Below are 24,294 nucleotides of genomic sequence, written 5' to 3'. Positions count from 1 at the left end.
GTCATGATGGGAAACTTGCCAGCATCCTGGCTGTATGATGGGAAGGACTGGGGAAGGGATGAATTCTTGCATAATAGAAAGCCAGAAATCATATATCCATGCTTTACAGACTCTTCTTGGCTTAAACAAACCACCCTCACCTCCCCCCTCATCCCCAAACAAAATATGGGGACTTTGTTCAAGAGGGAGGTAAGTAAATAAGGCAGAGTCAAACTGACATAGGAAGGACATGAAATACTAGACTTCTTTCAGGGAGTAGTTCTGAAATGAAGCTTCTCCTGTAAATGAAGCTTCCACTGGCTGTGTTTAACTAGGAGGAGAGGGCAAGTGACTAGCCTTGAAGTGCTCTATCTCATATCTACCATCAGGAATGATTTGGAGCCCATTTCTTGTTTAAGAAACTTCTTTAGAGGAAATATGCCTAATTTTGAGGTGTTTAAGAGTGTATTTTCTGAAGAGAGGTCAGAGATTTTTTGGTTTGGTTTGGTTTTGAGCTCCATTTAAAAGTAAGCCTGCCAGTTTCCAGAGATCAGCTTTAATTTTATTTTCCCCACTTGCCATACCAACAGCAAGATATGTTATTAAATGTATGACTAGGCCAAGTCAATAAACTCTAAAGGCATCCTAAATTATTTTCTGTCTCCCTTGCACATTTTTATGAGGTTATTGAGAGGCTCACTTGATGCACATTCAGATGAGCGGGGGAAATTAAACTCTTTCCCCTTTCCTTCCTCTTTCTTCCCCATGATAGACTGATGTGCTTTGGTTTGAAATTACAAAATGTCCTTTAAAGGTCTCTGAAGTAGACAGCAGAATTGGTCCTAACTGTCCTTTTTTCAAAAGAATATCTGTAAATGCTTTTTTTTCTGTTCAGAAACTGGAAAACTTTTTTTTTTCCCCCTTGAAATCATACCCTACTACTGAAAGACTGTCCTTGTCCTGGTGGAAAATACTTTGTGTTACTATCGAACAAAACATCCAGGGTATATGATTTTCATACTGTATCATCTTGATGCAACCATGTTAAGGTAATTGTGCTCTGTACTATTTTTGTATTACTATATTGAGGAATCTGGCCCCTACGGGGTTAAGAGCATCAAAAGATTATTGTGTGTTTTAGGAAGTGGTTTGCTGTTGGATGTGTTCGTACAGAAGCTGGCTGAAGCACAAGCCATTCTTATGCTCATGATGCTGGGTGCCAGCCACGCGATTGCTTGTGCGTACAAGTCCCTGTAGGCGCTGTTGTGGAAGCTGGTTCTCAAACGCTTTGCTCTGTCTTTTATCACCTCCTTAGACCATGGTTGCTCTATTCACACTTACTTCTGCACAGGAGATGAAATCCATCATTACTTTAAGGTTCCTTTGTTTGCTTATTACAAGTGAAGTAATGCTTTTGTACTGTAAAGGGTTGTGTTCCTCCCAGATGCGCATCTGCTTGCACTGGTGGGAGAAGTACTGGGTGTCAGCAGAACTCAGGTGCTTTTGAAAATGTTGCCCAATAAACCTGTTAGTCTGTCAGACTGACTGCTGTTCTGTGCTTGGCTTTCCGACAACACAGGGAGATATTTGGGTAAGTTTCTGTATGCAACCGCTGACATCCTTCAAATGCAAAACCATTTTATTTCAAAGCTTGGGGTGTATCTTCATGCTAAGGTAGTAGAGTGGTTTGGATGGCTCAGTTGGAGAACAGTTGCTCTGTTTTTGTGGGAGAAGGATGTGGTATTTCTAATGGAGAAGGATGATGATGATGATAGGCCAGCAGCTATCTGGCTGCCTGCCTTGCAGCCTGCCAGCAGATCCTGTTGCACAAGCCAGCCCCACCAGTGCAGCAGATGGCGAGACCAGTGCCGTGGTGAGCCGTGTAGTAACAAGGAATGATTGCTTATAGTGAAACACAGCTATTGATTAACTAACACGGAAATCAGCAGCAAGGATGCAAAGAAGAAAAAATAGTTTTCCCCAGAAGGATAACTATAAAGTAAAGGCAGGAGTGAGCTGGGGAGCTACAAAAACAACTAAAGAGACTTTGTAAGAGAAGCGTGTAAGTGCGTGTACAACAGACAGTTGAAATTGTCTGTAAGACTAGAAAATGTACAGTGATGTTCTATTTTCCAACTGTTCATCTAAGCAGGGCTTATCTTCATGTGACTGAGAGAATTCTTTAGGCTTTGTACTTGTTACAACAGCCACGCTTTTCTTCGTGTCAATGTAAAGAAATAGCAGGGTTTGTGATTTGACCTATGGATGTATGTAGAGCTGGCTTCAGTTTGGAGACTAGAGGAGAACTTTTTTATTTTTCTGAGAAAAAGGTTTTTAAAAAGTACGTGGATGATCTGTGAGAGGATAAGATACTTGAAAAGTTCATACTAGTGTTGAGATTAAACTGCAGGACTTTAATCCAATGGAAAAGGCTTCTCAGTATGTAGGAATAAGAAATGTGGGACAGGGAGTGTTTCTGAAGTACTTCGTCCACCTTTGTAGATACGGAGTTTTCACTTGCTGGCCAGCTGAAAGGCAAGAACTTCTCTAAGCTGGATTGTTGTCTCCTTTGTTGTTTGCTTTCCTTACTTTCTTGTTAGCCCTTATTAAAGAATCTGAGAGATGATTGTGTTGATACTTCTAGGAGGAAAGAAGCTGGTATTAATAGAGCAATTTCGGGCAAAAATTGAGGTTAGGCTTTGTGGAATTGGAACTGAGACTCTACAAATAACCTGAACTTGAACACTTAGAGGTCATAAAGCTTCTTGTAAAGAAGATAAAGGTACCTATTTGCCTCTATAGATGGATGCCATTGGGTTAGTCGCTATACATCCCTGTTCCCCAGGCTCTCCGTTATGCCACTGGTAGAGTCAGGTGTCCCACTTCAGCATCCTGTTCCCTAGACCTCTATTAAAACGAGCCATCCCTAGAACACAGCGCAAAGTAGACCCAAGTATGCTAAGAATGGCTGTGATGGACAGTAGGTTGTAGGACTAATAAGTGAGATGGTTTATTTTGGCCCAGTGCCTTTGACTGAAAGGGGCTGGTAATAAAAACTCTGAGGCAGAGCTCCTGTGAATTGTATTTGATGGTTGTAAAAGGCTGTTTTGAAAGGGGAGGAAGAAATGGCTCATGCTGATGTATTGGTTGAAGAGCTGGCTTTTCAGAGTTACTAAATGGGAGGCTGAGTGCTTCAGGCACGTACTGAAGGAGATGGATGTTGGGCATCAGATGCTAAGGTAGGATGGGCAATAAAGCAGCAGAGAGAGAATGCTGTTTGAAAATATCGACGGAGTTTAGAACCGCTGTGCTATAGAAATGGTAGCTCATGTTGAGAATTTAAGAAAATTGACTAGATACTGAGGACAGAGAGTGCTTTTGGCATGGGGAATGCTTAGGAAAAGTTTAGCAAAAACATCTGAATTGTAGCTAAATGTAAATGGAAGGAAAAATAAGTATGAGGGGAAGAGGACAAGATGAGGAAAGGCTTCAGGGCCCTAGCCAGGCACATCATGCTGGTGAACTTCAGGGGACTGTAGAGTTTTTTGCTTTGGCCATTTCACTGTTTAATGCTGGTATTCTCATGGCCATGAGAGGGAATTGCTGTCAGTGTTCATGGGAGTTCTGCAGTTCAAAGTCCTGTGGAGTTAATCGTTCATATTTGAGTCCAGCAACGTTTTGCGTTTTAGCAGGAACCTAAAGTGATATGCAACATCTGTGTACAGCATTGCTGAAATTCCTGATAAATGAGTTCCAGAGGCAACCTTCTGTTTGTGGGATGTTCCACAAAATCCACTGCACAAAAAGAATAAAATTTATCAGCCTAACTCTTCAGTGGCCTGAAAAGTTAAAGAACTGGAGTCTCCTCTTTGGATGATGGGAGAGAGAGGAGTCTGTTTGTCAGACACCGATACACTTGAGACTTACTTGCTGTTGCTGACAACTAACGTGTTGCATAAGCTCAGCATAACTGGAGGTACTGAAACACTGGGGGATAATCTGTCTGTGCCTCAGTTTCCTCTTCTATGAAATAAGTAGCCTTTAAAATGAATGCTGGTTTTAACTTCTCAGGACGTAGCAAAGGTGGTGATTGTGAACTGTAAAATATTATTGGAAGGTGGTTGAATTATTTCAAGTTATACAATATGAATGAAAACAGGGCCTTTGTTTGCTTGGGACATCTCCTGCGGTATTGGAGAGCTCTTGCTGTCCCTGCTTTGTAGCAAGGTCACTTCTGTCAATACCATCCAGATGTGTATCCCCAGGGTTTGTCTAAACATGGTTTTCACTGTGTGGTGTTAATAGCTCTTACGCTGGCTCCCAGTGGGTTCCCACCCTTGTGCTTTCACCTCTGTGTTTATCCACTTTTGCTACCCTCCCACTGCTGTCTATTTTTTTCTCTATTCAGCTGTCTTGATTCAGTAATTTGGGGGGAATAAATCTTGCCTTCTTTCCTCGTATGGGAGAGAAAAATAAAAAATAAAAAAGGAGGGAGTAGAAAGCCCATTACAGAGGAACAGTGAATAGGAACAGATCTGAAAATGTCTACCCTGGGACTCTTTCTAGCAGCAGAGAAGCAGTGTAAATTTTGGAATAGTTAAAGCAGTGCAGGGTTAACCGTTCTGGAAGTCATCTCATATCAAGGTACTTGTGGTATTCAAAATGGATTGATGGAAGTGGTGAGAAGCAGGAAGCTCAGGGCTCCATTCGTATTCATCGCATGGTGTAACACAAATGGCAATACCTACATAGGCACCCTCGGGTGTTGCAAGAGAGGAGGTTCAAGTGCCTGCTCTAAGATGGCATTTGTGTGCACTGCTTTTGCTTCTGTTGACAAGTACCCGGTGATTTTTAGTTAAGCTCAGGAAAAGGTTATGGGAGGTTTTTCCTCTTTGATGGTGGGTGAAGAAGGGATGCTGTGCACGTGCAAACGCGAAGGGATGAAACCAAGCACATCCTCCTCAAAATGTGCAACATGATCGTGTCATTGATCAAGGCATGTAGTACTGAAGCCGGTGTAGGAGATAACAGCTTCAAGCCAGCATGGCCATAATCCAATCAAAACTTCATTTTTTGCCTGATTGTGTTGGCCTGAGCAAGTCAAACGTTACCCAATTTTCTGACCCAGTTCTGTTTTGTGCCTCCAGGACAAACTGTTACATGCTTCTCTTTTCAAATACGTGGTTTTGAATGTGTGTGTGTGTGAGTTCCTGAACCATTTCAGGGGTGGGGGAGAGTAGTATAACACTCAAGAAAAAATTATAAAAGCTTCCAGTTGGATTCTCCCCCTGCCCACCCCCCCTCCCCCCCCCCCCCCGGCTTTTGTCTTCTCCTGATGGCTTTACCCTAGCAGAAGCAACGTGTTCCTTCACTTGTACTGTTGTGATGACACGGATTTAGCAGAGCTGTGCCTGAGACATGACAATATAGGTGACAGCTAAATGAGGCTTCCTGGTGAAAAGGGGTCCTGCATCACTAAGCTTTCTGCTCAGGTTGGGCTTTTCATTTTAGGGTAGCTGCTGTGGTATTGGCCTGAGTTAGGCTGTTTGAGATTGCTAAAAGATCTTTTAAATGAAGTGTTAAGAAATAAACTGAAAGTAAATTCCATGAGTTTGCGAAAAATTAGTTTTTGGAAAGGTAAGAATGGTTCCTGGGGTACAGGAGTGGGTCAAAAGGGAAGAGCTTGACTCTAACCGCTGCTGATGTAGCATTCAGCGTGTGGGTGCCCATCTGCAAAACGGGAAGTGATGGCATTTTTTCTCACTTTTGTAAAGTGGCTGAGAATCTATGGCTTAAGTGTGATGGAGTTGTAATTCAAAGATGCCCCTTGTCACTGTGGTTTATTTATCCTGGTTTATAACATTCAATGGAGAAATTTCTCTTCCTTCCAACATTTTGCTTGCCTGATACTTAGTTGTACATTGGCTGCATGAGCCAGACTTGGCTCTTGACTTAAATTAAGCCACATTCATTTACTAGACTTATGCTGCAGATGGATTTTCCTCTCAGTGCTAAATCTGGGACACAAGTCAAGTAGGTTCTACTGGCCTAAACATACGCTGAGTCCTTCACTGCAAGGTCAAAGGTCTGCACAGAATTGTGTGTGTGCATGAGCGCTTTTTTTTAAATAACACAGCTGCTCTAAATAATGTGCCTACACAGCAGCTGGGAGGCAAAAATTGTTGGCTTTTGGTTAGTATTTTTAATGGCATTTGGTGCCCTGGCTGTCTTAACAGTATTTGGCCAGATTTAAGTATTTTTGCTCTCTCACACCCAAATTACTCTAATTTCTGAGAAGAATGTATTGTTTATATAAAACTTACGTACACTGTTCAGTTGCATTTTTGTGGCTATATTACAATATCGGTTTTTGCCTCCTGCGTAAATCTTCAGGTTAACATCACTGATGACTGCTGGAAGTAATGATCTGCATCATTTCAGGTTGCTCAGTAAACAGTCAAGCAAACCATTTGACAGTTCCTATACTACTGCTCAATGGAAAATCAGTTTCACGGCTTTTTTATGCTTTAATTCATTATTTAAGAAGATTTTATTTCAGAAATTGAGAGATTGGTCCTAGTAGCTGTGCTATAATTGCGATCACAATGGTACATACTCACCCCTTCTTAGAGCACAAGTGATTCCATGGTTAAAAACTGCCATGCGAGGAAGAGCAATTAAAAGGAGTTATTTAAATAAACAGTTTGTACTGAAGGCTTTGACTCCCCACACCCACCCACACTGATTGCTGTTTGGAAATAGTTGAGAAAAACACCACTCCCTTAGTAGGAACTCAGTTGGGGCTGGGGCTTTGTTTTGATTTATTCCAGTTGTGTTTTGCCACTTGGAGTGAAGTTGTCGTGGGCTTGTCCACCAAGCAAAAGGCTTACAGTCACTTCCCCATTTTTATTTTCCTCCAAGGCTCCAGCTATTGCACTCTACCTGAAGGTCAGATCACTCCTCAGGAGTGGAAGAGGACAGTGTTTGAACTGCTCATACAACCTCTCAGGCCAGTACGTTTGCTGACTTCAATTACCATCTCCAAGAATGGTGAAAGTACCCCAATTTGAGGCACATATATATGTTATTTATGTTAAAATGTGTATGTTAAAAACATACGTATGAATAAAATATATATGTTTAAATTGCCAGAAAAGGTGTATTTATCTTCTGAGGTATGTAAATGCCAAACTGACATTAGGCATAGAAAGGTGAAATGCACTTTGTCTTTCTCTTAAGGAAATCACAAGTGCCGAGCCTTTTTGAAAGGGATTGGATGGAGGATATAATGGAGAGCACGTGGGAGGCACAGTTGCAATTCCTCTTGCCTTCTTGAAGGTGTGTTGCACTTATTTCCCAAGTGAGCTCCACTACGTATTCATAGAAATCCTGATTTTCAGATGAAAAGTTGTTGTTGCAGCTGCATGCAAAATAATGAATTCAGAAGCAACAGGTGAGGAGAAGGAAAGTGGATTAATAATATAGTAGTTCACCTGTTCTCTCCCTTGGGGAATGGTGTCCTCGTTCATGCTGGAAGGCGGCCTTTTTTCCTGAAATAAAATTGGAAAATCACAGGTAACCATCCCAAAAGTCCACACAAAGGCTGTAGAGGAACTGATGTTAGAAGAGACAGAGGAAGCTGTCATAAAGCTGTGCTGTGTTGAGCTGTGGAATGACTGAACAGTCTTCGGGGTTAGAAGCCCAATAAAGCTGCTGGGTGGGGCTGCAGGGGATGGACCCACGATGAGCAGAAGGTTAGGTAGTCTGGATGGGTGTCTTCAGTGTCTCTGATCTCGGCTTATGCTGAATGAGCTTATTATTTAGATGCTTATAATGAATTAGATAAACAGTGAAATAATTAACGAAGTAGGCACTTAAATGGTTATTGCAGGTTTTAGAGCTGACTTTATTTAGATGAATGAGGTAGTTCTTTCTACCATTAGCTGTAGCAGAAAGGATTTTTTCCCCTTTCTTTTTAATGAATAAATACCGCCAACAGAAAACATAGTGTGGCTTTCACTGGAAGGACAGCAGAATCGTCTGCTTCCTTTAGAGGGAGAACATCAGAGACTTGAAGTGACTCACATGCAACTTCAGAAAATACTTTCTTGCTTTTCTTAAATGTCAGGAAATCTCAGGTTCTTTGATTCAGTAGTAGAGACCATCAGTTCACCAAATGTTGATATATGACTTACTGTCTAATTAGATTATGTCTATAACATAGTTTTCTGGGTACTGTCAGAGTACACGTAGAAGTCACTCTACATTTTTGCTATTCTCTGAGCTGCTATTTCTTTTCCCTCAACTAGTTTTTAGGGCTGAGCCATCACTCAGCAGAGATGCTTACACTGGAATGCTCACAGATTGTTCTTGTAACCCCTGGTCAGCTGTAGGACTTTAAATACTTCACACCTGGTGACTGGAACCTGAACTGGAAATCTTTCATGCTGGGACTTCTGGCAGTATGCTAATGTCTTTTCCTGATCCGTGTATGTTGGCTTAACCGAACGTAATAGTCTCTTTGTATGTCGTGTGGCTTTTATGAGTCTTAGTACAGATAATTTAACAAGACTTGCAAGCTGTTTGCTTTAGCTTTCATTCTTTTACACACACCATGTGTAGCCCACTGCCTCTCCCAATGAAAAAGAACAGCAGTTTACCAGTGGTGTAAACCCCTGACCTCACTTCTGCAGGCTTTCTCTTTGTCTCTTGCAATATAGCATCCTGTCTGCGTGAGACTCGTGTATTTTATGAGACAAATGTAAGGGGATTCAGAGGAGTGATTCAGATTACTGCAAAAGCTGACCGAGTTTCGGATACTTTAAGGTATGTCAGAGATGTGATCTTTTCCCCTCTTCTTTTTTTTTTTTTTAAAGAACAAAAGGAAAAAGACTGAGGAAGTTGACTGTGACTGCACAGACCAGTACTGGGAGCGGATGCTGCTGTGTGTAATCTACGTGTGGCTTGGCTTTCTTTTTAAAGGTGTTACCAGGGATACAAGATGTGAAGCCTACCTTGGGAGAACGTTATTAGTAAATCCCTAGCTGTGAGTTGTTTTACAGCAATGTTAGATCAATCAAGACAATTTTATTTCCCTGTCTTCTTTTGCATGGTATGTGTGCGTGTTCATCTGCCCTTTCCTTAGTAAAACAGTCCAGCCATTTGGTACTTTCCATTCCCTAGTCACCCAGCTTTTTTTTGCTGAGGCTCTTACCTCCTGCTGTTCCCAGGCAGGAATTTTCAGGCAGGAAACAAAGCATTTAAGCACACTTCATAAAGCTGCTTCTTGATATTTTTTTTCTTTGTGCTTTTAATATTTTATGTGTTCTATATATCAAATTGTCAAAGATTTTCTCATATATTGTCCTGAACTCCTATTGCAAGCCTTTATACTAAGGAAAATATCCTGTGAATTTGGACAGATATGTTAGGATAGCTGTTCTGGTCTGTGTAGTCTATTGCAGTGTAAATTTTACACATTATAGTTGTCCTTGCATGGATTTTATTATTATTAAAAGTGACTTCACTCCAGAGTAAATGCTGTGCTTTACCGGTGGTTTAATTTTATTTCAAAAGAGCATTGTTCTTCCTTCAGGACAGAGTATTTGCATCAGGAGGTACTCTGAGAAGCTATAGCTGTATCTTTCCTACAGTCAGCCTCCAGGTTATGTACAACTACAAAAGACATCAACAACTCATCTGACAACCTGTACTGTGAAAGCAAAAGTTGGAGTCAGAAACTTTTTGAAGAGTTTTGGTATATTTATATCTTGCAAGAAGTCACTAGCGCTTTTTGTCTGGGGAGATCTTTGCAGGAAGTTCCTTTTAACTCTGTCTTGAAAAACCTGAACAATATTTTCCTTCTCAAGAGCAGAGAGACTGATAGGTGAGGTAAATCTAAATCAAATGGCTTGATTCCACAGACTGCAGAAACTGTGGATTTATAGATAAATTAAAATGTAGCGGTGGCTTTTTCCCTTTTCACCAATCCCTAATTGGTATTTCCCCCCTCCCTTTTGTCAGATTCTTTGATGTTCTGGCAGTTGAGATGCGTTATCTTCTCGTGGCCTGCTTGAGTTAGCTCCTCTGAAATACCTTTAGAGCAAGAGCTGTCTGTAGGGGTCTGAACTGGCGCTTCATGAGCCAGTGTGTTGCTTCTGTTGTTGGTTGCCTTTTGGGCTGTGTTCAGTCATTCCCCAGAGCTGCACTGCAGACATGAAAGAACGAATATGACATCTTTCAAAGGGCTGGACGAGGAGTCATGGTGGATGTAATCTTTCACCACCAAGTGAATTGCCTCTGCATGCAGAGCTGTGTTCAGCATGGACCTCATGTAAGTCCTCACTTGCTCCTCGCTGTCTGTGCTCCTAGGGGTGAAGCTGGCAGTACAAATCACATCTTCACATCTTTTTCCCTAGTCTGATTTATATAAAATCCGGTTAAAATAATGTTTGCAAATTAATCCACTGTATAATGATTACCTCATATGACAGAAGGCAGGATTTGATCTGGCATGCACTTTGTGTACTTGGAATCATTTTTCCTAATCCATGGGTTTTGATTAAAACCTTTGACTCCCCAGCTATTGTGCTGAGACTGAAAAATACTGAAATTTTTTAATATCTCTAGCTGGATTTTACATGATGGTTCTGTTCTTTTTTCTTCAAAGCAAGCAATGAAGAAACAGAGGAAAGCCCAAGAGTTGTCTGTATTTAATTTGCTTGGAAATTAATCATTAATGTCTTCCAGGTGGACAGCAAATATATTACGAAGTCTTCCATATCTGCATGCAGGGTAGTGAACCAAAACAAAATGAAGTGCATGGAAAAGATCCCCTCAGGCCTGAATCCTTGAAGAGCAAATAGGTGCCTCTAGGAACAGCTCAGTCTGTACACAAGGGGGTTACTGAGGTTATATTGACATGATGTTGTGGGTACTGTGGTTACCGCTTCTTCAAACCCTTTGTGCAGGCTTATGCTGTATGAGAGTGGCTGGAAACGGAACATTTATCATTTTTGTTGTCATATACTTTTTACTAGCATCTGGAAGAGAAATACCTTCTCCTAAATGAAATGTCAAAGGATTTAATCATTGGATGGGGCAGATATTCTGAATTAGAGGAGCGGTTCATAGCTTTGAGGGATTTGCCATCTCTCAGAAAGATGAAGTGCTGTACGTAGTTCCATGTGGCGCATTGCAAATCTTTCAGAAACTACTCTCCCAGACAGGAGGAGTCTTCCCCCGTTTTTTATTTGTTGCATTCCTAACCACTGCATTGTGCGCTAATGGTTTGTACGAATCACTTCAAAAGTCTTGCTTGTCATATGCCCAGGATAAAATGAAAATAGGTTTGCCAGACAGGTAGCATAAATCCTGCTGACTCTCATTTGCAGCCTGCTTCAGAGCAAATATAATTCTGTGAAGTTAGCTTTAATTTTTATTCTAGTTATTATGTACCTGTAAAGAAACTATTATTAGCAAGGCCTCTGATTTAGGAATGTGATTTTAAGCCTCTCTACAGCCCCTTCTGTTCCTTACCAGCATGACCTGGTGGCAACTTCCTCTGTAGGAAGCTGGTTTTGAACACATTGAGATCACACTTGTGTGTATTGATAAATGTTTCTTTTGTGGCATGCTTTAACCACTTCCTGCAGCAGAGTTGTCTCGCTGAAGTTCTGCGGACAGGCTGTTTTCAGCTTCATTTCCTTGAGGTCTCAAGTATGGTATTACGGCTGCACCCAAGACCTTTCTGATGTTGCGAGAGCAGTTTCTGTCTAAACGATGGTCAAACGTCTGGTCCTTGGGCCTGTACAGCTTGCAGTAGAGAGCGTGTTGTTGTACTGGTGGTACGGTAGTAAAACCTTGGAACGCAGTGTTTTAGTTTAGCTGGGACAGCACTTTTCTACCATAGATGTTGACCTTAGAATACTTCTGAAAGGGAGCTGGGGCAGCTAGCTCCATCTGCGTCATGGATGCTGCTGCTGCTGTCTGAGTTCACCACTGGGTTTGATAATTATAGTTGTTGGTGTTCAAGTTTCTGAATCGGACTAAGTGGGTATTGCCTACGTGAGGGAATGCTGAAATTGGAGACTTGGACTAAATAAACATCAAAGGTCTTTGAATCTGCTAGGGAGCCTGCTGTAATGGGTGCTTGTCCTTCCTTAACCTGGCAAAGGGTTCTGCTGGCCTGTGCACTGTGCAGGTGCATCCAGGGGCTTTGGGAGAGGTGGCATCACCGTGGAGGAGGAACGTCGTGGTGAGTAATTTGTCCTCATGGATGGGAATGCACAACCTGTGTTAGCTCGTGTTTGCACACACGTGTTTACAGGGCTGCCCTCCCTCTTCTGCTACTGCAGCCTGAGCTTACACAGACAGCCTGAAGGATGACTGCTATACCAGGAATGAGTGCAGTCGTGGACCCTGCCAGCTGACACTGACGTGGGGTGAATAAAGCCTCTCAGTGAGATTGATAACACTGGAAAAATGATGTCACTATGCAGACGTGTGCCAGATGTAGTCAGAATCCAAAAATACCTCTCCTGCACTGATGAAAGGGAGTAGGAGGAAAGGGTACGGTGGATGAAAAGATCAGTTTGGTGGTAGTGGCAGCAGCTACTGGGAACAGATTGGTGTAAGGAGTGTAACGGCAAGTGTGTGAAAGGAACACCAGGGTTCCTGCAGGTGATGGGCTGGTAGATGAGCCGGTGGCCTCAGATCAGCATCTTCCTTCAATTTTTCTGCTGTATGCCACACTTGTGTCTGAAGTAAAAGCATGTGTTGGCTTTTTTTTTGAGTGATTATGGGTTGGAGATTTTAAATGCATTTTCCATGACTTCTGCATAGATGGACACACTTTGAATTTGGTGAAAAGAAAAATGTAAATTAGTTTTTTGGATGGGCTGAAGTGTCCTGATGAACTTCCTGGGTAGTCACCACACCTGACACCGCTCAGTAATATCAGTAGGACTGTAGTCTTAGAAATACAGCAGAGCATATGGGGAACCAGTTAATTCAGTAGATGTTATTAATTAATAAACACTTTTCCTCTGGGGAAGACCTTTTAGCACATCCGCTGTTTGGCCCAAGATTGCATGCATGCATGACTGGATAGTGAACATGCTTTCCTAAATTGTCACTTGTTATTTCTCATGATAGGCTGGGGGCTGCCTCCTCTAGACTACTGCTGCCAGGCTTTTAGCAAAGCAGACTGCAGTTAGTGCTTAAGCTGTCTCTCAGCCACCAGCGTTCTCACATATAACCGATGTCAACACATGCCGGTTTTCACCATTGCCCTGTGGCCTGCTTAGCTGAGTCTGGCCAGCTCCCGGCAGTCTGTGGTCTCTTTGTTTTGAGAAACACACTTCATCAGTGCAGAATTATCAGCTCTGAGTATAGCTATTTTATGTACTGAAGCATATACATACACTTGCGAAAAAGGGCCGTGCGTGAATGGGTGGTGTGTTGTCAGTGCCTTCCTCTTAATACGAAACAGCTTTGTTTGCATCTGTACGTGGTGCTGCACTGACTTGAGCCTTGTAGACTGAGTAGTTAATCGACACCGCAGGGCAATTCAGCTGAATTACAAGCCTCCATTTAATTTATCTTCTTTTAGAAAAAAGTCCATTTGTCTGTCATCAAGATCATATAGCTCCAAGAGAGAGAACAGTAAACCAATGCTTGTGTTGTAGTATAGTGATTGACGGTGAAGGTCTTAAAATCTCTTCACCTGGGCCTGACAATGAATTAGTTCTCTTGTGAATCTTTTTTAGTAGTAACGGGTATAAATGGTTTACAAAAGCTATTTGCTACTGACCATTTCAACTTGCTTGGCTGCTGAAAATGCAAAATGCTGCTTAATGCTATAAGCAATGGATTTCAGTGATGTTTTCTTCTGCTGTGGCGTTGCTGCAGGTGTGAAGGTAATGTTCTTGAAGCAATTCGCTCAGTCATCTGAAGGGTTTTTTTAATTGTGTAAAATTCCAGTGAACTAATTATGTGGATTTGTATTTTTACTTCCTGCTGAGTATAAAGATAGAAACCTTTTATTGGAATGCAAATACCCTATGATGGAAAATCACCTTCATTGCAAAATATGGCAGTGCTTCAGAACTGGCACTGTGCTGAGATGTGACCTTGCTGGTAGAGGATTGAGCCAGAAAAGCTTAAGTTAGTCTCCTGTTATGGTTTCTCAGGTTCTTCTCATTACATGAAATACTCTCCTCTTCATTAAAAAATGGTCTTATGTCTTGTGGTATGTGTGCAACTATGGGAAAAAGAGGAGAAATTTCTTCATGAAAGTCTGCAAAGAATACAGAGTTTTATCTGATGATCTCACTTCCTCTTGGAGAAGTTAGGGGTATAAAATGCATTTATGATGACAAAGCGAATGGAGGCTGTAGGGCTGGACACACATACTGGATGAAGAGGTGTATTTGCCAGTAGAAGCCTCGTGTTGTGCCTTCCCCAGCGTTCCTCCTGAAGTTGTGCCACTGATACTGTCACGGCTGCTCGCTGTGGGTCAGAGAAGGTAGAGAGCTCCAAGTGTAAATTCCTCATGTTCTAAAGAGCAGCAGGTATCTGGGTTAGAGAAGGACTTACTTCAGCAGCTTGTCAAAAAGTTTGAGATTTTTGAAATTAGTTGAGAATAAAGCATCTTTTATTAATGTTGGAATATCTGTGGTCGTGTATAAATTAGTATGATGGAACAGCTGCCACATGCCCTGTTTCCCTTTCTCAAGGAAAAACTCTCTGAATACACTATAAATAGTGAATAGTAAATAAATAAGAAATCATTTGGTTATTTCAGAACATGATTCAATACTCTTAAGCAGTGCTGTGCAGTATCAGTCACTTCTGGGTTGTTTATGTGCTTTTCACTTTTTAATGAAGGACTCTGGTTTTCATTAGTACAATTTATATTTAATGTCTTTATTAGTATAGTCAAAAATCACCTATCAAAATGTCACCAGTCTTTCAGACACATGCGTAGCCTTTTCTACTTAGTACTTGCAGCCTATGTTCTTAGCAGGGAAAATTATTAATCCCTGATGAGTGCAACTGAAATGATACATGAAGTCAGCAGAAATCTTTCTACCCAGTGAGCTGGCGGGGCACGTTTATAAGCCAGCAAACTGCAGTGCTTTGCAAAATATTACGGATCCAAAAGCACAATGAATTATGTCTACAAGGTTTACAAAGCTAGGATTAAGAATAGCTGTAACGTCTGCTGCTGAGGGTATACAGAGCACATTATCTGGTATATTTTCTGGGTTTCCAGACACATTTTAGATGTATACTAAGAGCCTATTATAATATGTTGGGTGGCTTTTGTTAAGTGAATGATATGGTTATCCTTAGGTTTCCTTTAATTTTCTAGATGGAGCTGTACTCAGTTTAAATTTCTTGGCAAAAATATTTTTCTGTTTTTTTTTTTTTTTCTGTGATCAAAGTTGCTGATGATTCCTTATTCAGAAGTTGATTTAATTTCTCCATGTGTGAACTGATAAATGGTGGGAAGCTGTAAATACTGATGTGTTTGGTCACCGTTGACACGGATAATTGAATTAAGTGTAGAATCAGGCTGGTTTTCCGCCTGCAGTGAGTGAGGTGTTCGTTGGTGTCTGACAGAACTTGCCGTTCAGGATGGGTATCTTTGTCTTCCACCCAAATAGCCAGATTGTTAATTTGCTCTTCCCGACTTGCTAACTGTCACCTCTTGTAAGCAAGATTTATTATTTTGGCTCTGTTGTTGTGTTGTTCTTGCACTTCCCTGGTGTGTGTGGCTTAGGGCAGTCCTTCTCCCCGACCCTGAGCTCCCGCGGCAGATGCAGCCAGCCAGCCAGCCTGCTGGGAGCCTGAAAATGGTGTGGCTGGCACATGAGCTCTGGGTGTGGGAGACGAGCCGTGATGCATCTGGGGTTGTGCCCTCCAGGGGGGTCTCAAAATAACCCTTTCTATCCTTTCCTAAATGAGTTGCTCACAAGCCAGCATGGAGCAGTTCAGGCACAATCAGTTCATCCTGAACATAAACAGAAGTATCAGTAAGTCACAAGCAAGGCGTGATACCGTTGCTTGTGAGTGTTGGCTTGTGTAAAATCAAATGCTGGGCTTGTGTTCAGGTTTCTTGCGTTTTATCATCTCTTCCCTGTCAGTAAGTATGAGTCCCAGATACACATCTAATGAGAGCTTAGCAACGAAAACATAGTCTGGGCAAACCACATAAAAAGCCAAAGAATGACATTGTGTTGTTTGGAAAGCCTTAAAAAAGAATCTTAATATACTGCCGTGTGTGGAGAGAGCTGCTATTCATCAGAAGATTTATACGGTGCACTAAAGCAGTGTTAACATGATGAAATTAAAGACTGAAATATTTCTCTCATACTTCCCCCTTCCTCCCCTTTTCCTACCGTTTTTTTTTTCATGTGAAAGCCAGTGATTTGGCTCTCCTGTTCTCCTGTTCTCCCCCTCCCCTTTCCCTGCTATGCTTTACTGTTTTGTTGTTCCCCTCCTTAGATAGACTCGAGCATTTTGTAATCCTTTTCTCCTCTGCCCATCTTTTCCTGGTGTGCTTCTGGCTCCCAGGCTTGCTTTTGCATCTCCGTTCTGCCAAACTTCCTCCCTTCCATGCTTATGTTTTCTCTCTTGATAACTGTTGTACTCCCTGATTTAACAACTTGAGCTGTGGAGTATTATGGATTTCTGTCAGCCTGTTCTTGAGGACGTCTTCGTTTGTTAAGAATATCACCATGAATGATGGGTTAGTCCAGATCTGCAAACCTGACTCATGGGTTCAGCAGCACCTTCCTGGAGATATTTTTGTGCTGCTGGGGACTCTGGGAAGGGATTGAAAGGCACCGTTCTCCACTTGGAAACAGGGTAAACCCAAGAGCTGAAAACCAAAGGGGAATGAACCCTGCTAGTGTGTATTTCTGAGAACGTTTCCAGTGCCGTGCTCGGGGTGAGTCCTGGAGGCAGGAACTGCTTACGACAGGGTGTTCATCACTGGTGGTGGGCTTGCTGCTGCTGAATTTGTACTGATCAAGTCTGTCCAACTGTTTAAAAAAAGGTGGGTGGGATGACTGGCTGTTTATTCTTTGATTCTGTGTGAAGAGTTGGAAGAAAAACAAAACAACTTCATTTGAACTCTGAGAGAGACAGCTGTGTGTATAGACGATACATGGCCTGCTAATGCTTTACGGAAAACTTTGTTCCTCTAATGCACTTACAGGAGTTTCACTGTAAGAACCAGTTTATTTCTGCCAAAATTTTAGTAGTGGAGGTGGGTCTCAATGGAAGCAGTTCGTTTTATATAAAGGAGAGAAGGCAAAGCTGGGTACCTGGATGCCGCATATTCTGCCAGAAAATGCTAAATAACAAAGGGAGACTAACACAGGAGGCTGGCTTGCATGAAGGCAAGGTAGTCACTGCTGCCAGCATGTACGTAGGGAATTAGGCACTTCAGAGAGTTCTGGCCAGGGTATGAGCAAGCTGGCTAGCAGTTTACTAACACACCGTATCCTGTTTGCAGGCTCAGCTTGGCAGGGCTCCTCTGGAAAAATTAGAGATTCCCTTTCCTGGCATAACACCACAACAAGGGGTGGGAGTGAAACACAGCTGTTCTGTCCTGGGGTTGAAGCAGCAATCTTGCAGCTTGTCTTGCCAGCTGTAGGGAAGTTCATGCTCATTCGGAGAATGAATCTAATTTTCTGACTGATGCTCGCTAATAACAAGTCCTTAATTTCATCCTGTATGATCTCCTGTTGTTATCTCTGTGTGTTTAATTGAGAAATGGCTCTCTGAAAAGCCCTCTGAGAACCTGTTTGAAAGTGACTTAGATCACTGGCTCTAGGGCTGCATCTTGTCTTAATCTTTATCGTTTTTGAATTCCATTGTGAAGTGCCAAACAAATGCACAACAGAAATAATAATAAAGAAGATACTATGTAAATAATTGGGTGGTTGGCAAATGTGATTGGATTTTATGATTCAAAGGCTTTAACCCAGAAGCGCTGGCTGTATATGCAGTGCCAATAGGAGTGATCACAGAAAGATGCATGTTTCCAGCAAGCATGTGGAGCACTTAGCCAGAGCTGATGTAAATTAAAAAAAAACAAACAAAAAACAAACCCATTTAACTAAGAAACCAAGACCTATTTTACTTTTCTAGTGAAGATATTTACCTTCCACCTTAGCTTACATGACTTTTACTTTCTGAGATTCATGCTTGTCATGCAGTAATAGCAGTCCTTGCTAAGTTGCCTGACTCTTGATATTTAGCATTCTTATTATACAGTGAATGGACCCAGTGGTTTCCCATGAATTTTCTAGGTGACAATGTCTGGCTAAATGGTCCTCATCTCTTCTTTTTTCTGTTTTACTTCAGCCAGTGGTTCCTACTATTATGCAGCCATCTTAGTTATGCTGGCACAAGGGGTTTTGGGAGCTGTGGTGTAGATAGCAAAGGCTGGAGGATGGGACAGTCATTCCTTGGTGATGGTGGTTTCTCAGTTGAGTTGACACAATGCTCTGATTTGCAACTCGGCCGTATTTGAAGTACTGCTGGCACAGCTATGAAGGGGATTCATCGTGACTCACTGGTGGGAGGAGAGGGGCAACTCCTTAAGCCAAAACCATTGCTGAATGGGGAACCTTTGGTAGCCCCTTCCCTCTAACAAAAACCTCTTTTATTGCATTTAAGTGTAATTTGCTGGGGATGAGCTGGGGGCAGTCCTTCACAAGCCTTAAATAATTTGTTCTTAGACTGAAAGATCTTCAGAGCAGTGTAACAGTTAAGTAGAGGTACTTGGGTGCATGCCCATGGGCACCTCTCCATTATCAGGTTTCTGATTAAATAGAAACGTGTTTCTGAAAAATAAACAGGCCCAACCTATTAAGTGGTGATGAAAATTTCAGCATCTAAGTTTTTCTTACTTGTGCTACTTATACTTGCTGTGTAAAAATTAAAACAAAATGCATGTGTCTTGTCAGCCCTCAGCTTCCTGACATTGGGAGTAGTTAAACCTTCAGCTGAGAGACAGAAGAGTTCTCTATCAACTTTCCTTTACACCTTTAGGCACTAGAGCTGTAATCAGATCGCCCTTTGACCTTCTTTTTGAGGTGAATAGCTTGGACCTTATGGCTGAATGAGACACCTTTCTGATCCTTCTCTTACAGCTGTTTGGTTACCTGTGCTCTGAGCCCACTGTGTACCTGCATCCTTCCCCAGCTGTGGATATGGGAGCTGAACAGGTTGTCCCAGTAGTGACCATGCGGATGCCAAACAGAATTGATGAAATGTTCTTACTCAGCATTTTCCCTAATATTCAAGTGCTCTTTCATCCTTTTTTTCCCCCTTCTCTTTGTAAGGTTTATTGCTAGTTTAACGCTGGCTCAGCAAGTCTACCTGCTGTCTTTCTAGTCTGTGTGAGATCTGTCCATCTACAAGTAGGGGTTGTAAGCTCAGTCTTCTGAAATAAACAGAGAATGTGTGAAGTAAACTGACTACTGGGAAAAAAAAGCCCTTGGTGAACTCTCTTGGGTAGTTGAAATAACACAGTAACTGCATTGCACTTGGGAAAATTGTCTTTCTGCTGGAATCTCTTCCATTTGGACGATTTACAGCAGAAGGAGCGGCCTCTGGCTTTGTTGGCTTATTTGTATCTTTTGGTGTTCGAATGCACTTGTAGTCATCCAAAGACCTCCCGTGCAGTTTCTTTCCTGCTGTCGCATTTTTGCTCTCTGGGGTTACATACTATTGAGAGCTGGGCCTCTGCTAGAGACCGTTCACACGTTTCCTGCTATGGTTTGTTTAGATGGTAGCTTTTGGTGTGGGGCTGAGAGGGTTGGGGGGAGATGCAGAGCGAAGGAGCAGAGTGTGATTTAACGTGGGTAATCTCTTGGGGAGCTTTTTGGACTGAAGCAGTCCTGCTGTCTTGGTGCCAAGCAAACTTTGCTTTGGTGCTTAATAGTGGGAGACATTGGCAAGCACACTCCTTAGGAGACAGGTGATTAGATTTATTGTCAATCACTTTGTATGCCCTAGAATGAGAAATAATTTATTTAAGAAACAGCTTTCTTGGAAAGCATGTTTAAAAATTCATCAGTGATCCGTTTGTTCTGTCTCCCTCAAGATTATAAAAGCTTTTTTTTTGCTTTTTATATTGTGGCGGTATGTTTTGCCATAAAAAGCATTTTTGTGTAGTTCAGATCTACAGGCAAGATTGTGGGTGGGTGAGGAGATTAGTTAAATGTACCACTGATGTGATATGGCTGCTAGGACACCCAAATAATGTTCCAGTCTTGGTCGTAATTCAAAGAGTGCAGAGATGGTTTACATCTGCCTTGAAGTTAAAAAAGCAATTCTCTAAGGTAGTTTTGTAGCAGTGCAAGTAGGCGTGCATGTGTTAGCCTAAAACTGACAGGCTGGGTCTGGCAGACTTTGGCTTAACACAGTAGTGATGTGTTTAAGTGGATGGGGTAGAGTCTGGGACACACGGGCTGCATAAAGAAACTTGCTGCTGTACTCTGTCAAACTGACGGCTCTTTTTTTTGTTTTAGATGAAGGACCTAGCTTGTACTTCTGACACCTATGTGCATGTAAGTTTGTGGATTTGATATCTAGTAATACATGCATCAGTTTAATTTATGACCTAAACTCTGTGGGGCCGAGAAGAAATGAAAGCTGAATGCCTGTCTTGCAGAAAGGAATGTACAAATGAGTCATCCCACACCACCCTTAATGCCATTGTAGAGGCAGCAGGTGGAGATGAAAGAAAAAGCTTGCTGGAAAATTGTAATCCATGATGTAACCTCAGCCCACTAAAAATCTCCCTAATTTAGTCTTGGTTAGTTCATCTGAAAGACTCCAGAGAGAAAGCAAGTCGGATGTCTTCTGGGTTTAGTCAGAGATTAGGCATGGTGATTTGCATTGTGTTTGTCTTTGGGAGGTAGTTTGGCAAATCATAGTGAACTCTCTGTACAAATCTTGGTGAGAAACGGTCATTTCCTGCTCATTTAGTATGGTTTCCTAGTGGGCAAACTTTCCAGATAAACAGTAGCCATGCTGTTGACAGCTAAAAGAAATAGGGCTAGCCCTAACACTGTGTGTGCCAGCGTTAGTTCTTTTTTTTTCTTTTATCATTTTCATATTAAAAATAATGGCTTATGCACCTATTTTACTGCTTGAGCTTGCTGAACCACTGGGGGAGAAAAAGGGCTTGACTAAGGGACTGAATGATGAATTGTGGTACCCTCGTCCAGTTCGGTGTTCTACTGGACTTCTCACATTGGGGCTCTGAGTCCTGGATTCATGCCTCAGCTTTAATGCTTTCTTGAAGTGCTTGATACCATTTCCCTGCAGAATCGGTGGCAAGAGCCGGATATGTCCAAGGAGGTGATTTAGTCTGTGTAAGATCTGAACTGTTCTCTGGAGCTCCTATTCTTTTTGACTAAAGAGGAAGAATTAAGTCATTGTGCGTTTAGATACCTCTCTAAGCTGCCTGAAGATAGGTGCCGTGAATTTGAACCTATTATGCATCTATTTCCCTACCTGGAAGATGTGTGCCCTCACTTTTCCCTCCTAGGAGCTGTTTAGGTGAGCACACTGCTCTATCACATTGCAGCAGTATTGCCCTTCTGCAGTACAAAAAACTACTAGTGATTGTTTTGTTCTGAAATTCAACAGACATGCATGATTTGCTGAGCATTACCTTTAGTGTAGTGAGACTGATTAACACATAAGTTTTAAGTATATATTATCACATCTGTTGAAGTTGACTGGGATGTAATGTCTTGACATCTTTGGTTAACACCCAGCCAATCTGAAAAGCAGGGCAAGGCAATACAGAGCCCTGAGAGACGTCTTACTTGTCAAAGTGACAAATTGCCCTTTCTGATTCAAAGGACCAGCTTGCATGGCAGAGCTAAGTAGCTACTGGAGAAAGGGGAGGAGAGCATGGGAAAAATACCCTATTTGTTTAGGCCTTCCCCCTGTTTTTTGTTGTTTGTTGCTCTGGGTTGAAGCTCTTTGTTTTCCTTCATCTGAAACAACTTAACAGCAGGTTGAGAGGAGCCAAGCCTCTGGGATTCTGCCTCTCCCACTTCTCGTTCTTATAAACTGTTTACAATCTCCTTCAGTTTTCTAGCTTTGTATGGAAAAGTTCAGTGGGTCAGCTTTCCCTTTAGCTTCATCCATCATTCCAGTCAATTAGAAATAGTTGAGGGCCAATTGCCCGGTCTTCCATTAACTGAGACACTTCAAATTGTTTAAAATAGCATAAAAGCCCTCTTTGTGGACCGTTGGGTGAGCACTGTAGGTTTCCCTGTTGATGGGCAGTTACCGCGTGGCTGAACAGAACCCCAGTGTGTCTTGCAGTACTTGAGGGATGAATATTACTACTACAGGCCTTGTCTGGGTTTTGATTCCTTCTCCTTCACCTCCGCCTCTTGCTTTCCCTGAAAGGTGTGATGCCTTCAGATGGTGAATTACCATGCCTGCTTGCAAAAAAGCTGCTCTCTGTGGCTTTTCAAAACTTCTGTAGTTGAGAGGTTTTTTTCAATTGCTGAAATGTTCCTTTTTAACCTTGGTGCTTTAAAAGCTCTTGGCATTATTTGTTAGTCACTTGTGTGTGTTTCTAAAGGACAAAGGAAGTGTGTAAGTGTTCGGGAAACAGTTAGTGCATTGTGGTGTGTGGCTGAGTTCATCCTGGTACCCCATGCCAGCACAGCCTGCGTTCATTTAGGGCTTCAGAACATTTTCCTTATGTTCTGAACTGACCAGCCTTAGGGTAGAGCTTGCGTGAGAGCTCTAACAGAGAGCTTAAAGCTTGTCATAGGTTAATGTGTTTGGGTTCACGCTGAAGTGAGCTGAATCCATTGTATATATACATATATATATATATATAAAAAAAAAAAAGTCTTGTTTCATGTGACATTTAACCAGAGAAGTAGGCTAAGTGGAGATCAGTTTATCTGCAGCAAAGTAGATATTTATGTATTCCCATCTTAAAATCATTGTCTATCTTGCAGACTCTTTCCAGTGTTATACACTGCCTACGTTTCAGTACAGGCTAGTCCGTGTGCTTTTCGTTGTTCCAGTGCCATATTGCCTGAATGTGTCATCGTTTGATCCCAGCTGTGCAGCAGTGTGACTGAGCACCTGTGCTCAGTGCTGAAGATCCGGTCCTTGCTGTGTTTCCTGAACTGGAGGAGTGCAGGATGTGGCAGTCCTTGAACTGGCCACCATACGCTTCCAGAAGGTGCCCTGCCTCGCAGTAGTGCAAGCACTGCTGTATGTGAGGGCTTACTTGTTTCTCTGTTCCTGAAGCATGATATAAAAAGAGCAAGACAGTCTCCTGGGTGGCTGCTTCTCAGTGACAGAGGCTCAGTGATGTGCATGTGCTGGTTAGCTTGGATTCCAGCTGTTGCACTACTGAGATGCACAAAAAGCTCCCTGGACAAATTCAGGGTAGAGCACACAGCAGGGATCTTCAGGCCGTGGTGAAGGAATGAGAGCTCTGACAAGGCAGGAGAATGTGATAGTAATCAGATTCGAGAGTCTTCAGCTGCTGGGGAGCTGGGTCTTGTATTGGAGAAAGGTCTGCCACAAATACACCAAGTTCAACAAACTCCACCAGTGATTTTCTTACTCTTTGATGGCCTGTTGAGATACCAATCTGATGCTCAAACCAGTAACATGACTATCTCAAGACTTGTTGAATTGAAGTGTTGCTGCAGACTTGCCTTTTTAGTCTTCCTTTCTCCTCCTCGTGCCTTCGGCAAATAATAGCTTGAGGACATGACTGAGCTGGAAGTGCAGACTGAAGTTGGAAGGAGACCAGTGAGGCAGAATGTCAGCCTGAAACTTGACTCTGACAAAACCGATGTTTGCCTGCTTTGCACTTTTAAATAATATCGTGCTTCGCAGATGTTGAAGGTTTAAATTAAACAAAGAGTAGTAGGATGAGAGAATATCTACAATTAATCAATTAGTTGTCCAGTGCCATTAGTTATGTCCAGTCTTGTAATGTGTTTCACAGGAGTTGATACACTTGAGCTTTGTCTGTGCTGGGGTCAACTGAGGACAAGCACGTCCACTGGTGTAGAATCCAGTCTTTGTGCTTTGCAAAGACCTTCAAATTTGGTATCTGACAGTAGCCTGGAGTAAGCAGGAGCCTGAATAGCCTGCGTTGCAATCCACTGAACAAAGAGTATCTCTGGGAGAAGGATGATTCGATGTACGTGTTTTCAGTGTTTTTGAAGAGGGACTGTTTTAGTGGAAGTAATAATCTCCTGCAATTTTATATTATTTCCAGACTGT

General features: G+C 42.2%; 1 protein-coding gene across 7 annotated transcripts in view; it reads left to right on the top strand.

The window, feature by feature from the left end:
• Positions 1–24,294, top strand: part of ARVCF (ARVCF delta catenin family member) — a 272,468-nt gene that overhangs the window by 150,070 nt on the left and 98,104 nt on the right. For 4 of the 7 annotated variants that reach the window (XM_068412186.1, XM_068412183.1, XM_068412184.1 and 1 more), the window contains one exon: positions 20,535–20,573. The exons of the other annotated variants lie outside the window; for them this stretch is intronic. In XM_068412186.1, coding sequence (XP_068268287.1) covers positions 20,535–20,573 — 39 coding nt within the window. The remainder of the gene's footprint in view (positions 1–20,534; positions 20,574–24,294) is intronic. 7 annotated transcript variants of the gene reach the window in all.

Source organism: Nyctibius grandis, chromosome 14, assembly GCF_013368605.1.
Source record: "Nyctibius grandis isolate bNycGra1 chromosome 14, bNycGra1.pri, whole genome shotgun sequence".
NCBI classification, from domain to species: domain Eukaryota; kingdom Metazoa; phylum Chordata; class Aves; order Nyctibiiformes; family Nyctibiidae; genus Nyctibius; species Nyctibius grandis.
This window is presented reverse-complemented; position numbering and strand designations above follow the sequence as displayed.